The sequence below is a fragment of the Nilaparvata lugens genome, chromosome 6 (assembly GCF_014356525.2).
Source record: "Nilaparvata lugens isolate BPH chromosome 6, ASM1435652v1, whole genome shotgun sequence".
Classification (NCBI taxonomy): domain Eukaryota; kingdom Metazoa; phylum Arthropoda; class Insecta; order Hemiptera; family Delphacidae; genus Nilaparvata; species Nilaparvata lugens.
This window is the reverse complement of record NC_052509.1, coordinates 25,138,586-25,156,046: the sequence shown is the minus strand read 5'-3', so window position 1 is coordinate 25,156,046 and position 17,461 is coordinate 25,138,586. Positions and strand designations below refer to the sequence as shown.

General features: G+C 31.1%; 1 protein-coding gene and 1 long non-coding RNA gene across 6 annotated transcripts in view; one reads left to right on the top strand and one right to left on the bottom strand.

Annotated features, from left to right (window-relative positions):
• Positions 1-12,847, bottom strand: part of LOC120351851 — a 55,771-nt gene extending 42,924 nt beyond the window's left edge. For 2 of the 4 annotated variants that reach the window (XM_039430545.1, XM_039430546.1), the window contains exon 1: positions 11,796-12,357. In XM_039430545.1, the coding sequence (XP_039286479.1) occupies positions 11,796-12,356 (561 nt within the window). In that variant the 5' untranslated portion in view covers position 12,357. Of the gene's footprint in view, positions 1-3,164; positions 3,532-9,368; positions 10,162-11,795; positions 12,358-12,385; positions 12,518-12,638 lie in introns of those variants that run through there. The other 2 variants (XR_005571585.1, XM_039430548.1) reach the window with 2 other exon arrangements.
• Positions 12,848-13,267: 420 nt separating this feature from the next.
• Positions 13,268-14,338, top strand: LOC120351856. Of its 2 annotated transcripts, none has more exons than XR_005571589.1 (2): positions 13,268-13,427; positions 14,144-14,338. It is a non-coding gene; the product is annotated as an uncharacterized LOC120351856 (long non-coding RNA). The 2 variants fall into 2 exon arrangements; XR_005571590.1 differs by lacking the exon at positions 13,268-13,427 and adding an exon at positions 13,465-13,874.
• The last annotated feature ends 3,123 nt before the right edge of the window (positions 14,339-17,461 follow it).

The window sequence follows — 17,461 nt, the reverse complement described above, 5'->3', positions numbered from 1 at the left end:
AAAAATCTTCTAGGCCTAGGTATGGCTTCTCCTATAACTCTTGTAATTCAATAAAAAATAAATATATATAAATATGATACTTATACAATAGTGTTGAGGAATAATAAATAAATGCACACCATAAACGTTTCATACATATATTACACAAATAATGCAAAAAATAAATCGAGGCAAAAAATATATATAGAGCGATAAAAAAATATATATAAAAATAGAACAATAATTGAAATCAATAAAAATATCACAGGCTAAACTTTATATTCTAGATTTATGGCACGAATCATTACCATGTGCCTTTATCTTAAAATCATATGCATTCTTTGCATGTAGCTGCGATATGCGCTTGCTAATACTTGTCGACTTGGACAATTCAATTAAAAATGTGTGCTTTAAGATCAGCTTGATAAATTAGCCACTAATAATCCAAATATATATATATTAAAATCTCTAGTACTTAGTAGATTTCTTTATATCGAATATATATTTTTATCTCAGGGTGCAAGATTCGGCACCTGACGGAATAGGTAGAGCCATTCATCTAGTGAATTAGAGCTGTAATAAACTATCGCAATTGTATTGCAAAAAATAAATATCATATGCATATGTTTTAATAGCCTAGATTTTGTACTTCTTGATTAATAGAAATTTCTGAAATATTGATCTATCTTTTTCTTTTAATAAAATACCTTTAATACTAATTTTACTTGCGCAAGTATTACTCTTATTAATTTCTTAATTTATAATAAAAACCCTTTCGACGAGCTAGCTTTGATTATTAGATTAATTCGAAGCACTAGGGCGCCCATCACTAATTCAATATTTATCACTCACGTGTCGAAAATCTTCTTGTAAGCCGCCGATGTCGATCCAACTCCATGTGGTCCGGGAATATGGTAGCCGGAATCGTCTCTTCCAAGGGGTTATAAATTTATTTGAAATTGAAAATGACTTCTGCTTCACAAAAGCATCACGAAGTCTTTTAAGAAATTTAATAATTTAATTTAACTTTAACTTTTACAAAATCATTATCAAGGTACTACGCTCTAAAATATTTGGGGTCCTCTCCTGGTGGCATTTGGTTGGCGAGTGCTGGTTCTCCTTTTTTCAATTTTACAAATCTTATTTCCGACTTTCAAATTAGCATAAAATTTGAATATCTTAGTCCTCCGCCATTTAGGGTCAAATAGATCTTACAAAAAATATCAAAATATTGCTTAGATTGTATGATTAATAATTTCTTTGCATTCGAGCCATATCGATAACATAGACTATACAAAGTTTTAACACAAAATCTAGTACATTTATATAAATATATAGAAATATTTTGAATTGGCCTACAGTTGCCGCCTATTAACTGCCGTTTTACTATTGGTGCATGCAAATTTTATTCGGTATTCATGCGCCTGGTACCTCTTATTTCCTGAATACACTTAATTATTTTTATTTGGTTTATTTGTTATGCTCTTTACATGCTAGCTAATATTCTATACATTAATATTAATTCATGCTACCTAATAATTAGCCACGTGATTAGGTGTTTTTTCACATTGCACCATCTGATTGCAATAAGCTCTGCCAAGGGGTTTTGGTCAGATTCTACGTTTCTCGGTTTGATCGATCTCTAGGTCACCGATCCGTGAATACATGTACCTAACCTCAATCTTCAAAATATTTATTATAATAATCTATTTATTAGCAACAAAATTCCTTCAAATCCTTTTTAGGTTTTTGTACCATTTAGCCAGAACAAGCTGATGCTATCTAATCTTAGTTATTATCTATTTGGCGATATTAGCCGGTTACTTTATTTTCAGACCTATTACTATTTCGGTTAGGGATTTTTATCTACCCAAATTTGATACTTTACAGTGTTTAGTCAATGTCAAATTAATTTGTTGTACTCGTTGTATTATGTTGAACAAATTCGTGAGATATGAACGATAAAATCTTTCTTTGTGTTTCGTTATAGTTGTTGAAATTATTCGAGTGATACAGCCAATAAGGATTGGTTCCCTGATAAAGTTTGCCTGTAGTTTTCTGATATATTCTGTGGAACTTATTCGGGCGATTATTTCCATGAGAACAATAAATTAATTCGTGGGAACAACATATTCGTGTGACTCTAACCCGAATCCAGAAGCCAAGATGCGGTTTTGGACCCTAATGAAAGTGACCCTCGGAATTATTATCACAGGTGAGTGAATTTATTCTGGCCACTCTAATTGATTTAAAATTTGAGATATTTACTGACCGAACCTTCCCTTTGAAATTGTCGAAAATTACTTCTATCTTTGTCTATTTGGCGGCTGGAGTAAGAGATAGGTAGTACTGTGCTATTATAATTTTGTATTATTTAAATGATCAAGTTGATAATTACTCTGAATGTTATTTAATTGGAATGTTGGTGTTTCATTAGAATTTGAAATTGGACGAGAGTGGTGAAGAATTTTATATTCCAACGTTGACAGCTAATTGGATATTCTCGCCTACTATAATCAATGATTGAGGAACACTTATAATCAATTTGTCAATTTTATTCAATTGTACCATTAACGAGAAGACAGTTATAATTCTGTTAACAATTAACCTGACGACAATTGTGTAACATTGAATTGATTGAACTGTGATATCCATCATTTGTAATAAATGATTGGTGACCTGTCTGGTAAGAGTAATAAAAGGGGGCGATCCACCAGTTCCCAGTGGGAACACTGCAATATTGTTGTTGCGTAGCATTTGATGGTAGAGCAAAGGCAGTTGGTTTTTTTTTATATTATCAACTAGATGTTCTTTGGAATTTGAAGGGAAACATTTATATTAGGAGTCAGATTTATTTTATTGAAATGAAGAAATTAATGTGAGATTTAAATGTGAAATTTAACATATTTTGATTTTATAAAATCAGTTACGCTACAACTATTCTAATACAGAACAATTGAGGAAGGTTATGAAATTTTGAGCATTTAATCAATTTTAAAAATTTGAAATAAACTTTGTTGCCAATGATTTTACAAAACGTTAGACAGAAATGTGTTGGACAGATTATTGTGTTTTTTATTTAAACAAGTTATATGACAGTTTAAAAAGCATTATTCATTTTTAATTAATTTGGAATTTTTAAAATCAAAACAATATTGAAAAATAAATTGAATGTGGAACGATACCGTTATACTGTTGATGTCCATCCTAACTTGCCATGGTCTGAATGGAGAACCAGGGGATGACCATCCACGGGCCAGCTCGGTCTGTCTCAGGAGGTAGGCGATCAAAAAGTGTGTAATTTTACAGAAAGATAAGTGGAAAGCTTTTTCCACTAGCTGGCTGGAGGGGAGACGAGAATGCTAGCCCCACTTCTACCTCTCCTCAGCATTTTTAGTCTGTCAGCCAAAACTGCCTGATCAGCTTTTAGTTTTTAAAGTTGGGAAAAATTATTTCTCTTCAGAAGGAACTGATGTTTGGGGGTATGTCAAACCTTGTGGTTCATGACAATTGCATATTTTCATAATGTAGAGAGTAGTTAAATGTATGTACCTTGTAATATTACATTTTTTCTCACATTTGAATCGAATCTTCAATTCGAGATCTATGGAACTTTATAGTAAATATCAGAGTCATCAATAGACGGACAAACTTTTTGACGGAGAATTTATTATCGTAAATGTTTGTTGCATTGTTCCATGGTGTCACCGAGGCAGGGTTAACAAATTACTAGATAAATGGTTTATTTAAATCAAGATATATATAAAAAATTTAAAATAATATTTTCAAAATAAAGTTTTATTGAGAACAGATGTAGAATGTGAATTCTAAACTTGTAAGTTATAATTTTTTGGTGACGTGTCTGTAAAAATCGATACCGAACAAGGCGTTGGCTTGGTGACTTGCAACTTAGGTTTTTCCTGTTCAGCCCTCTCTAGAAAAATGGCTGGCTACAAGTGTTGTTGTGGAGTTTTGCTCTGAATCATTTTCGTTTATTAATGTTTTAAATTGAGTTTTATACAAATTTTTGTGTTCTGTTTTGTTCATAATTAGCTATTAGTGTAGTCAAGCCAATAGCCACTGTGTTTCAACTGTAAACTAGATAAGTATTTTAGTTCGTAGTTACTATAAAAATAATTAGGCTTAATATATATTTCTTTGTGTATTTGTATAAATTCATCTGAAGATTATAAGTTAATTTGCTCTGAAAACTGGATTTCTCATTCATAGGCAATAGATCCATTCACAATTTATCAAGAATCTATTTCATTGGAGCCGACAACTATCCTTAGGTTGATAGGTGTTAAATGCTATTCCAACCGTTTAAGGAAAAATTGGTAGCACGGCAAATGTTACCCCTGTGATGGGACCGAATTACAAAATAAATATGTCCCAAATGGTACACTATGAAATCTCTGGTTATAGAAATTATTAGTGGATAGATATCTTGATAGGTTATGAATGGTTTGTTGCTGAGTGGGAAGTCGGTTCAAGAGAGATCAAGTCCCAATGAATATATTATCTGCGCAGACTAGCAAAATGGCATACAATATGAAAAATATTAAAAATGATGATGAGTTAATAGCTGCCTTAACACAACTGTTTGATGATTTTAAACAAGAGCAAAATGCTAGGTTTGATGAGTTAAATGCTAGATTTGATGAGCAAAATGCTAAGTTTAATGCTAGGTTTGATGATATGAAGCAAGAATTTGCTGAAACATTGAGTGATAATCATGAAAATGAAAACAAATTGAAGCAGGATGATAGTAGTGTTAAGTTACAAGATCAACTCATTCAAGTTTCTGACAATGTAGGCCTAGTTACTGTTGTTGAAAAAGTCAACCATAGTGAGACAGTAGAATTGAGTAAAGAAGTAGGTAGGGAGTTGTCTTCACTGAAAGTCAACTATCATGAAAGTGATATTGCTACATTGAAGGTTAGGAAAACTATAAACAAAGTGAATGATTACATGAGACAGGTTTCTGTGGAGGTTAGGAACAATGTAAACAAAATGAATGTTGCTTTGAGTCAAGTTGATGAGTTCAACTTTCAACTGAGAATTGAAAAGGTGTATGCTATGCATTCTCAAGTGAACATGACTAACTTTTGTAGGCAAAACAGCTTTGTTGAAACAAATGAACCCATGAATAAAACTATGTTCTTGAAGAAAACAAAACGCAAAGTCACCATTGATGTGTTAGTATTTAAAGGTTGTTTCAAGTTGCTTATTTACAAGATGATGACAGTGAATCACATGATGAAAGGGTATTCCCCAGTACACAATGATTAGGAATCCTGTGTTATGCCGGGATTCAGAATAGCATAATCGCTACGCAGTGTATGGTAAGAGTCCATAATTGTGTCTTTTTTCTTTCCTGTAGCCTATTTTTCTTGGCCCTTAATCTTTTCAATTTTCGATTCTTTCCTGTCTTTGTGTAATGTTCAGTAAATTTCTTCTATGAAGCATATCTTAACCAATCTTGTCCATAGTCATTTAAATTTGTATTTTTTCTGAAATAATATTAGAAGTTAAAATAGTAGCTTATTTTCCTAATCTTTAAATTGTTGATAAAACTTAACTTTTCTAAAATCTATCCATTGTAGAGTAAATAATTGTTTGCTTGCGGTATATTTTTTCATCATGTATCACTCATGTGAAGTGTATCAATTTTGTGTGTATTGTTTTAGGGAATTTATTTACCCAGTTTTCTTTTTCTCTTTTTTGTATTTTTTAGGGAACTTATTTACCCATATTTCATCTTGATCATCTTTGTATTATAATCTTGAAATGTTTGTACTTATTATACAGTCTTTAAAATTTTAAATTATTTTAAAAAAATAAATGGTTCAATTTAAAACGTTTTGTTATATTATTAATTGAAATAAGTTTTTGTGATTGATATCTTTTTCAAAATTTTTAAAATTGTTTGTTCTATAAATTTTGATATGATTGATTATCGTTTGAAATGGATGCTGGAGTGTATGTAGAATTTTTAGTGGGGTTTGTTGATTAGAATTTTGCTGGTATGTGATTGTTTTTTGAGATGGAAACCCATTATTGCCTAAAGAAGGAATAACAGAGGTTATGACTTAGAGAGGCAGTAATGAGATAATATTTTTGTGTTGATTACTTATGTTGATTGCCATAGATGCAAAAATAATGATTAATAATGTTGATTGCCATAGATGCCAAATGATGATTACTTATGAATATTGTTTGCCTTTGAAGCAAAATATTATTGATGTTTTGAATGATTTCTTGTTTAATGATTGATAGTAAAGTTTTGTCATGAAATGTAGTTTGTGTTTAGAACATTGAAAAGTCGAAATAAACTATAGTATCCAACAAACGATGATTAACAATATTAAATAATTCGCTTTTTATACAATTTTTGAACAAAAATTAAAACTAAATAATTTCGAAACCCTGAATGATAAATCATTAATGTGAAATGAACTTGCTATAAATGAAATGTTATATTAAATGATAATGAAATGCAGATATATTATGAAATGATTGTGAATAGAAGACCAATTGTCTGAAATTATTGAAATATATATTGAAATTAATTTTTGTTGTGATGATCTGATGTGTTTTACAATTTTGATAATGATACAGGGTGTTATGAAATTCTATTTCTATTTTGAAGAATGGATTAAAATTTGATATTTGAACAGTGAATATATGAAAATGAATGAATTTTTTTAAATTTATCATTGATATGTCCATATTTCACAATTTATGTATTGCTGACTGTATAATAAGATGTTAACAAATTTCAATTTCATAAATACTTAAAAATAATTTTCATGTGTATTAGATTGTATTGATAGCCTAATCAAGTTTTTCTTTTTAGTTTATAAGCATTTTAAGATAACAGGTACAGCACAGACATTAACATTGAAATAGTTATCATGTGAATCTCGAAATCAGCAACAAGTGAACGCCATGAAGAGTGTTAAGAACATTTGGGTGATTTTCGAACTAGTGTGACATAACTACGCCAATATCTACGCCAAAATCTACGCTGCGGCCTACACTAATAACTACACCAATATCAACACCAATAACTACGCCTAAATCTACGCTGCGGCCTACACCAATAACTACGCCAATGTCAACACCAATATCAACACCAATAACTACGCCAAAATCTACGCCGATGCCTGTGCTGATGCCAACGCCAATATCTACGCCGATGCCTGCGCCGAAGCCAATATCTGCGCCAATGCTGATGCCAAAATCTGCGCCAATGCTGATTCCAATGCCAATATCTACGCCGATGCCTGTGCCAATACCAATGCCTGCGCCAATGCTGATGCCAACAACAAAAATCAATGCTGATGCCTGCGCCAATGCCAATATCTGCGCCAATGCTGATACCAATGCCTATGCCTGCGCCAATGCTGATGCCAATGCCAAAATCAATGCCGACACCAAAGCATACGCCAATAACAATGCCAATGCTTATTGCTGACTTTGTATCTCAAACTTCAACACTACTGCATTACCTGGAGGTAATTGCCATCCATGTTCACATTCGCAACTTTGAATTCAGAAGAACAGTCACAGTATCATGAAAGAATTGATTCAAAAAATCCTCTCCTAAATTAATCCTGTATGCAGAACTCTAAACCTTGAACACTGAAAGTATCAAAAAACCAAACCTTACCTAAATTAATCCTCACCTAAATTAATCCTGTATGCAGCGTCTATCTCTTTTCCAAAGAACGAATTACATTGTCATTTCAAGCCTGAAATGTACATTGTATAATTACAAATATGATACAAAATTTATGTGACTCTGTATTGAATTTGGAATGCAGCCGTCTACTACAAGCATGAAGCAATGCTAACTGAGATGTCACCTGTATCGAGTTTGGTATGCAGCCGTCTACTACAAGCATGAGGCAATGCTAACTGAGATGTCACCTGTATCGAGTTTGATATGCATCAGTCGACTACAAGTATCAGCCCAACACTACGTGCATCCAGATCAGCCCAACACTAACGTCATCACATTGGAGTCACACTTAACTGAAAATCATACTGAGTGCCTTAACGGACTGTTTTCCAAAATGTGCATCAATAAAATCAACCGCGTCAATAGTGAAAGAAATGAACATTTTTGATTTATTGAAATTTTATGTGAAAATTAAATGTAACAATTCATCAATTCATTTAAAAAAAAAAATAATAATAATAATAATAAATTTTTCATTCAACATACTAAATTTTTTTATGCAATAAAAATTGAATTTTTCTATCTATTAAATTTATGTGCAATTTCAAAAAACTATTCTTTACATATTAAACTTTCTGTTGAGATATTTTTCTTTAAATTATAAAGCTAAATCAAAAGTAATATTGATATTCTATATTTTGAGATATTGTTTGGAAACATATAACAAACGCTATTGATGAATTTTTATAATAATTTTCAATATTATTGGATGACATGTAATGTTTTTCTAGAAAAAATTGTTACTGTTCTCAAATTTAAATTTCAACAATTTTCATTAGGGTCAATGTAAATTTTTTCTTTAAATTTTCAAACAGTAAAATTTTTTTGTGTCAAGAGGGGGGTATTTGTAATATTACATTTTTTCTCACATTTGAATCGAATCTTCAATTTGAGATCTATGGAACTTTATAGTAAATATCAGAGTCATCAATAGACGGACAAACTTTTTGACGGAGAATTTATTATCGTAAATGTTTGTTGCATTGTTCCATGGTGTCACCGAGGCAGGGTTAACAAATTACTAGATAAATGGTTTATTTAAATCGAGATATATATAAAAAATTTAAAATAATATTTTCAAAATAAAGTTTTATTGAGAACAGATGTAGAATGTGAATTCTAAACTTGTAAGTTATAATTTTTTGGTGACGTGTCTGTAAAAATCGATACCGAACAAGGCGTTGGCTTGGTGACTTGCAACTTAGGTTTTTCCTGTTCAGCCCTCTCTAGAAAAATGGCTGGCTACAAGTGTTGTTGTGGAGTTTTGCTCTGAATCATTTTCGTTTATTAATGTTTTAAATTGAGTTTTATACAAATTTTTGTGTTCTTTTTTGTTCATAATTAGCTATTAGTGTAGTCAAGCCAATAGCCACTGTGTTTCAACTGTAAACTAGATAAGTATTTTAGTTCGTAGTTACTATAAAAATAATTAGGCTTAATATATATTTCTTTGTGTATTTGTATAAATTCATCTGAAGATTATAAGTTAATTTGCTCTGAAAACTGGATTTCTCATTCATAGGCAATAGATCCATTCACAATTTATCAAGAATCTATTTCATTGGAGCCGACAACTATCCTTAGGTTGATAGGTGTTAAATGCTATTCCAACCGTTTAAGGAAAAATTGGTAGCACGGCAACCTATGTTTCTTTTTTAAGCCGATGTCTAAGGCATTAATTTCGTGTAGTATTAGAATTTGAATTTAATGAGAGTTGAGAAGAGTTTTATGTTCCAACGTTAACAACTAATTGGACATTCTTGCGAACTATTGAGGGATACATTATATCGATTTATTCAATTTATGTCGTAAATTTAATCTATTTCGATTCAACAGTCGTTATGTTTCTCCAGTCGCCCTGTTCTCACTTAGTTAAGGCATGTTATAGATATATAAGAGGAAGAGTCGAACAGTTCTGCTGTGGTCTGCGTCTCCTGGAGGAGTTTGTGCCTCTTTCCCATTGGGGTTGAGATTTTAACCCACTCAAGCTCAGAGGGCTTCCAGGGTCGTATAGGCAGGACTGGGCCGACCTCCTAACTAGGTTTAAGTTTATGTCCGAACTGGTTGGGCCTGCTACCAGATCTACCCGCCAGTTCGGTTACAGTTTCTCCACGATATTTTTAATCGGTGATAACTCCACTATTGAATGATACAAAACTTAATTTTATTTATTTATTTATTCCTCATGAATGACAAAAAATTAATCAATAGACTATACAATATACACTGCAATAATCAAATTAATGTACGGTACACAATAGCATACTTCCCCAAAAAAAGAAAGCTCAAGCAATTCTGGTGAACAAATTTTCTCCTGGAAATATACGACAATTATATTTTCTGATTACAAAATTAAAAGTCCTCTTGTGAACTATTTTAACGACATTGCAGTTTAATATCTATGAATATTAGTTACAGTATTAGCTATAGTGAGGTCCACCTTATAATGACAGTATTTGATCAACTTTGGTTTCGCTATCCTTGTCTATCATTTGTCAAAGCCGGTGGTACTATCCTTTTCTAGGTCCACAAAGATTACAATTATGTTTTTGACAGTGTAGAAATATAATTAATTAATGCAGAGAATCGGCATCGCTATTCTTCTATCTTTATCCACTGCCATTATAAGGTGGACCACACTATAGTACCCACTGTGGAGCGCTTTCAAATTTTTGAATCCATTTTCAACACTCAGTGAGTACTAGTTTTAATAACTAATATTCAAAGATATTAGACTGTAGTGTCGTTAAAATAGTTCTCAAAAGGATTATTACTTGCAGTTCCTCATGGATAATGAAATAGATGAGTAAAATTAAAAGATTGGATTATGAGCCGAATTGATCCAATACCAAACCCAAACGATACGAGAGGGGAGAGCATTTTGCTTCTCAATCGAAAGTTGTACAATCTGCAAACACTGAGCGCTGAGCAGCAGTCGATGCCAGACAACTCCTGACCTCCTGACCCCCGGCATGCAAACCCTGGCCAACAGCCGGAGCTCAATGGACTTGATAACTAACCACTCCCAACAAGTAGCAGGGGGCAAAAAAAAACGTATCTATACAGCACATTAAAAGGCAAGTTAAGTAAACAACAAGTTATTGGTACCTACTTACTTCATTTAATATAATCTATAATTAAATATGTAAATTTTGTAAGCTGATGTATATATTTTTCCACTGTAATAAATTACTAGAGTGAGGTCCACGTTATAATGGCAGTGAAGAAAGATAGGAGAAAAACGTTGCCAAGTCTCTCCATTTTGCCACTGAGTGTACACAGCTGTTACTCAATTCTTCTCATCAAATTTGATCCAATAATAATTATCATAACCTTGATAAAATAATCAATTTAATGTCAAATTAATCAAGAAAATATATTTTTTCATAATTTGATTAAAAAATTTGCTTTCATAACAACTGAGATCAGATTTTTATTTTTATACAAATCTGAAATGGTAGCTAATTTAAAAAGCTGTGGTACAAGAATCTGAATTTCAAACCAACAGAAATTAGGTTATTTGGTAGGTATTCTTCTCCAATTTCTTTTAAAGATAATAGAAATCCTATCCAAAGAAAGTAATTTCAATGGAAATATTCTGAAATAGCATTTCAATATTATTTATACCGCCGGTACGAGTAGGTCTAATCTATACGTGTAGCCTACTGAAGCATGGATAGAGTCTAGGATGGTTAGTTATCAACTTTTAAAATGTCATTTCAGGTATTTCAATTTGTGTTTCTCATATATGGTAATGTCTAAAATGTATTTTATTGTTTGAAAAATACATTTTAAATCAATTATACGACTTATTTACTCAAGTATTTTGATAGAATGAAGAAAAAATTGGCGGCTGAGAATTGTTTGTCTACTTTTGTACAGTCACTGTCAAAAGTAAAAATAAAATATTCTGGCAAACTGACATTGCAAAGCGAGAGAGATAGCGCTATCTGTTTCGTTGTATGATAGAAAAGGACAGCAACAGTATTGTCAATCGTACACTGCCATTATAACGTGGACCTCACTATAGATCTATTCCTACTCTCCTAGTTACATAATGTAATCTCACCTCTTTGTAGGCACTCTCATTCGCTTCGCCAATCAAGTAGAAAGCATAAATTCCTCTAAAGCTCTCACTCAGACAATTAACCAATCCATAAGTATCGATTGTATTCAAATTAAAAATAAAATCATGCTTGAGAATTATGGTCGCCATCATAGTAATTTGGCAGATGCACAGAATTGGGCCACAATGACGACTTATACTCTTCATATGATTGCATAGTTTCATGTAGCGTTTGGAAACGCGCTTCATTGCATCCACATTCATGTTTCTCGAGTTGAAAGTGTTGATTGTCAGATTAATGTCTCTGAATGACAGTTCTGATATTCTGCATAAGAATATTACTGGAATACAGTGAAACATTAAAGTGCTGTCGATGAAAACCCACATCAAAAAGTATAAACTTCTAGCTGCCTTTTCTACACCAAAACAAAGAGGAAAACAAGCAGAAATGATTTCATAAATAATAAAGTAGGATCTCGGTGGGAGAATATGGTTATGCTTCATCGTCAACAGTAATTGAAGAGAGTCATCGATACATTTCTTGTATTCTTTCATTCGAATCATGGTGAAGTATGTAATTACTAAAAACTTACAGATGTGGAAGATAAAATGAATCAATACTGCTTTTGTAGATACTATGAAAAAACGGATGAAATAGCAGTATTCTAAGTGCACTACAATCAGCAGAAATGTTGTGATTACGCTGATGGGGGATATCTCTGCACCTGTGAAATAAAACAATCAAAACTCAAATTGTAGTTCTGTTGAAGGAACGCTTTTATCAGAGAAGTTGCACTGAGTCTCAATGTTATTTAATGATTACTTTGAATTGAAAAAATAAAGTACCTTAGGGCTTCTCGAACAAAACTAACTGATAAACTCAGGCCCAAGTTCTCTGCTGTATTAATTTTCATCATCGTGCTTTAATATTCCCGAAAAGACCAGCACGGGTTAGAACCAGCTGCATCAAGGTATTGTGAGTGTAATATTATCACAGAATCTAATAATAAATTGTAAAAGAGAATAGACTCATCTGTACTAGTAGTTCTGTGAACAGTAGACCTCACACAGTATTCTTATCCATAAGTACCTGATTGAAACTATAGACCTATATACAGCAATAGACTGGCTTCTCCACACATCTGTATAATCACTGTCAGCTGATTTATGATTAATAGTTCTATAGTCTGATTTTTACAGTAATATTGGCGTATGAAGGAGGCTCCTTTTTCCTTTTATATTATCCTTGAAATGCAAAATTTCCAAAAACCTTGTATATACGTCGACGCGCAATTTGAAAAGGAATATAGGCCTACCTGTCAAATTTCATGAAAATCTATTACCGCGTTTTGCTGTAAATGCGCAACATAAGAACATTTAAACATTAAGAGAAATGCCAAACAGTCGACGTAAATCTTAGACCTCACTTCGCTCGGTCAATGATTGATTCATCCATTCAAATCCACAAACAGCATTAATTTATACGGTACCTATGTAAAAGTTAATATCGGGGACCGAACTTCGCTCTGGAGTACGAAAGCAGGACCTCCTAAATACCGGACATGCGCCTGTGTGAAAATCTAGGTAAAATGACGGCGATAGTTGGTGGAGTCTCAACTCAGCTGACACTGATATGTATGTTGTCATCAGTTTTTAGTATTTAGTTGTAAGTAAAGTTTGTTTACAAATGTCATGGGCTTTATAATATTTACAAGTTTTATAATTAATCAATTATCATTCTATAATTGATTATTTAATATGCAATAGAGATTCAAATTGGATTTTTTCAGTAGGCTACTCAAAGTGTTTAATGAATTCAAATTGTGAATAGTAAAGTTTTAAGAATTCAAAATGTATAGTGAGTGTTGAGTGTTCAAAGTGTTTTATTCAACAATCATTTTATAATATTCAACCGTGGATTAATTTTTGTTTATCAACCGTAACTCAACATTTAGCTTTATAACAACATGCTACAATGAGTATGAACAGTTTTAATTGAACATGTCTAGAAATTGTTGTGTCCCTGGGTGTAAATCGAACTATATTATAGAAAACCCCCTTTTAGTAGCAATATTCACTTTGGTAAATATAAAGTAGCAGCCATTTTGATTATTGAAATCATAAAATTATGATAGTCCTAATCTGAGTTTTCCTAACCCAAAGCTTTTCCTAACCTAAGCTTTCCTAACCTAAAGCTTTTCCTAACCTTAGCTTATAGGTTAAATGCATGTAAATTTGTGCTACTATGAACTTAGTTTATTTTAAAAACAATAGTGACCGCCGTTTAATTTTTGTGATTTTGTGCTCAAAATAACATAATAAATCGATCCCAACCAAAAATTTTATGACAGGTATGCTGGCACTGGACGTGCACTTTAGCCATTCGACCAAAGATAAAGAGCTGAGGAAAAAATGGACAAGGTGTAGAAAGATTTTAAAGTCACCAACAATTTGGCTGTGTGTATCAATCATTTTAGAGCATCAGGCATTATTAAAGAAGACAAGTTTTTGTGTGAAGATGGTTTTTATGTGACTATTCCAAGAAATTATGACTATTTTATGTGATGGTTCCTCCCCTACAATTTTTCCAAATCAACCTTCTCACAACACAATTAAATCGTTGTGTAAAAGTATTGTGCAATATACTTCTGAACAATTACTGCAACATGAAGAATAATAATCAGTTGCCCAAGCAAGCAAAGTCACGAAAATTGAGAACATTGAATTCTTAGGCTAGAATAAAATAACGATATTATAAGCTATGTGCATGTGAATTGCACTTGAATGCTATGTGCAAGAGAATAAATAAAGTCCAGTTACCCTATCAAATAATTACTTTTTTAATAACCTTAATTAAGTTAATTAAACTAAACCTTATTTAAATTCTTAAAAATGATTTTGAACAGTAATAAGTTATTAGAGAGAGCTGGAACCTAGCTGATGGCAGTAAGTTAGTCCACCAACTATGGCGGCCATCTTGTTTGTATGCTCAGGTCCGGTATTTAGGAGTTCCTGCGTGAACCAAATGAGAGAAGACCATTTCAAAAAAAGGATCCACTGGAATTAATCAGGATCGAAAATAACTCGGATTTTTGCAACCGGCACTAAGTACCAGATTGAATACAAGATTGAATGATTACAAAAGTTCAACAACAGCTGAGTCATAATTTTGACACAGTCCCACACACATGAGCTCGCTCACTCATTTCCATCACCAACAGATGACGAAATAATTATTTTCAGCTGTTTTTCCAAGGATGAATAATAATTATCCTTTCAATGTCCTTCAGCGAGTTTTCCCAGGGATATAAAACTGATAAAAATTGATATAAAACTGACATATGTTTAAATTTATATGACTAATTATTTATGGTAAAAGTTTTTAAATTTATATTTTAAAATTTTAATTTTATTTATTCATTTTAATTTTATCAAAAATAGGATTATTTAAGTCAAATTGGATTATATTTATTAAATTATTCCTATTCAATTTTGCAGTTTTATAGATATAAAATTCTTCTTTTACATTCAATTTATTACTTTCACTACCAATGCTTAATATTTTCATATTAGAATTTATATTGATATAATTATGATTATTCTCAATTAAATGTTCAGCAAACGCTGATTTTTGAGTAGTATTTTTTGAATTTAAAGCCTGAATATGTTCATTGAACATTTTTTGAAAACATCTACGTGTTTGACCAATGTAAAATTTTTCACAATTACTACATTCCAGTTTATAAAGGCCGATTTTTTAAATTGTTCTTGTTGTATTTTTTTATTAGAAATTGTCTTTATTAAATTAAAAACATTATTTGTTGTTTTGTATCCTAAATAAAATTGTTTTGCAAATGTCTTCCTAATTGCCTTATTGAGAATAGTGTTGTATGGAACACAATTATATTCCTTATTTTCTGAATTTCTATCATTTTGTGGATTAATTTGTTTATATTTTTGCTTATATATCATCTTATCAATAAATTTGGTATCATATCCATTTGTTACTGCAAAATGTTTTATAATTTTCACTTCTTTTTCATAATTTTCTTTTGACATAGGAATATTTATCTATCTATAAATCATTGATCTGAATGCTGCTGTTTTTTGCTGCCATGGATGGTTAGAGTCTTTTGGAATAAGAGTATTTGTATGCGTGGGTTTCCTGAAGATATTAAAATCTTCTTCTACTTTAGGCTTTCTAAGTTTTGAGAGATACATTATTTTAACTCAAAACTTAGAAAGCTTAAAGTAGAAGAAAAGATAATATATACACAAATAAATGAACTATTCCATGAGAAATCGATCGAAGAATGTGAATTACAAATTAAATCTTGGATTACTCCATACATTGAAAAGAAGAAATTCATACAGTTGAAAAAAATAGAAATGCTAACCTTTGAACAAAAGAAAAATATTGACTCTAATCAATATTATAAAATTGATGAGTATGAATCATTTGAAAAAATGAAGAATTTAACAGATATTGAGTTTAATAAGAAAGAGAATGAATTACTTTCAAAAGCTTCAAAATATAATGTCAATTTGGATAATAAAACGAATGTAATTGAAGAACAACTTTTTGATATTGAAACCTCAATAAGATTCAAGAAGAGAGAGATCCAAGGTACTTTGAGGAACAATTTTGTGCAGGAACTCGGAAAAGATAACAATCTTAAGAAAAAAGAAATTTTAGTAAAAGCAAAAGAAGATATGAAAATTATTAATTCAATTTCAAAAAAATTAATTAATGGAAAAGCTATGATAACAAAAGCAGATAAAGGAAACACTACAGTTATCATTAAAGAAATAGATTATAATGATAAAGTAGAACAATTTATTAGAGAAAATAAATTTCAAACTTTAGGAAAAGACCCAACTAAAGAATACTGCAAAAATATAAATAATATTATATCAAAATGTGGAACTATTTCTAAAATAGATCAGTTTAAAATGAAAATGATTAATCCTGCCTCACCAATTTTTAGAGGTCAACCTAAAATTCACAAAGTAGGTATACTTATAAGACCTGTGGTAAACTATAGAAATGCTCCAACTTATAAAGCTTGTAAATATCTGAATAAAGTACTTCCTCAAAAAATAATAATAAATGAAAATTATAATGTAACAAATTCTTACCAACTAGTTCAAAAAATCAAGGGAATAACTATTCCAAGTCACGCAATTTTTCTATCATTTGATGTAGTCAACATGTATACTTCTATCCCAACTGATGAAACTATTAACATTTTAAAGCAAAACTTGATTGAAAATGATGTGAACAGTAATGAAATAGATGATTTAATAGCATTAGCAAAAACATGCATAGATCAAAATTATTTCACTTTCAATGACAAAATTTATAAGCAAAAGGAAGGTTTAGCTATGGGATCACCATTATCAGGATACCTTGCTAACATATATATGAACAATTTGGAAAAGTCTAAAATTATGAATGATAATAATAATCCTTTGAGAGAAAATATCATTTATTGGTATAGATATGTTGATGATATAATATGCTTATACAATAATAATAATGATGAAACACATGAAGATTTAGAAAAATATTTAAACTCAATTTCACCATCTATAAAATTTACTATGGAAGTTCAAAAAGAGAAAATAAATTTTTTAGACTTGGAAATAAGTAAGAGAAATGAGAAACA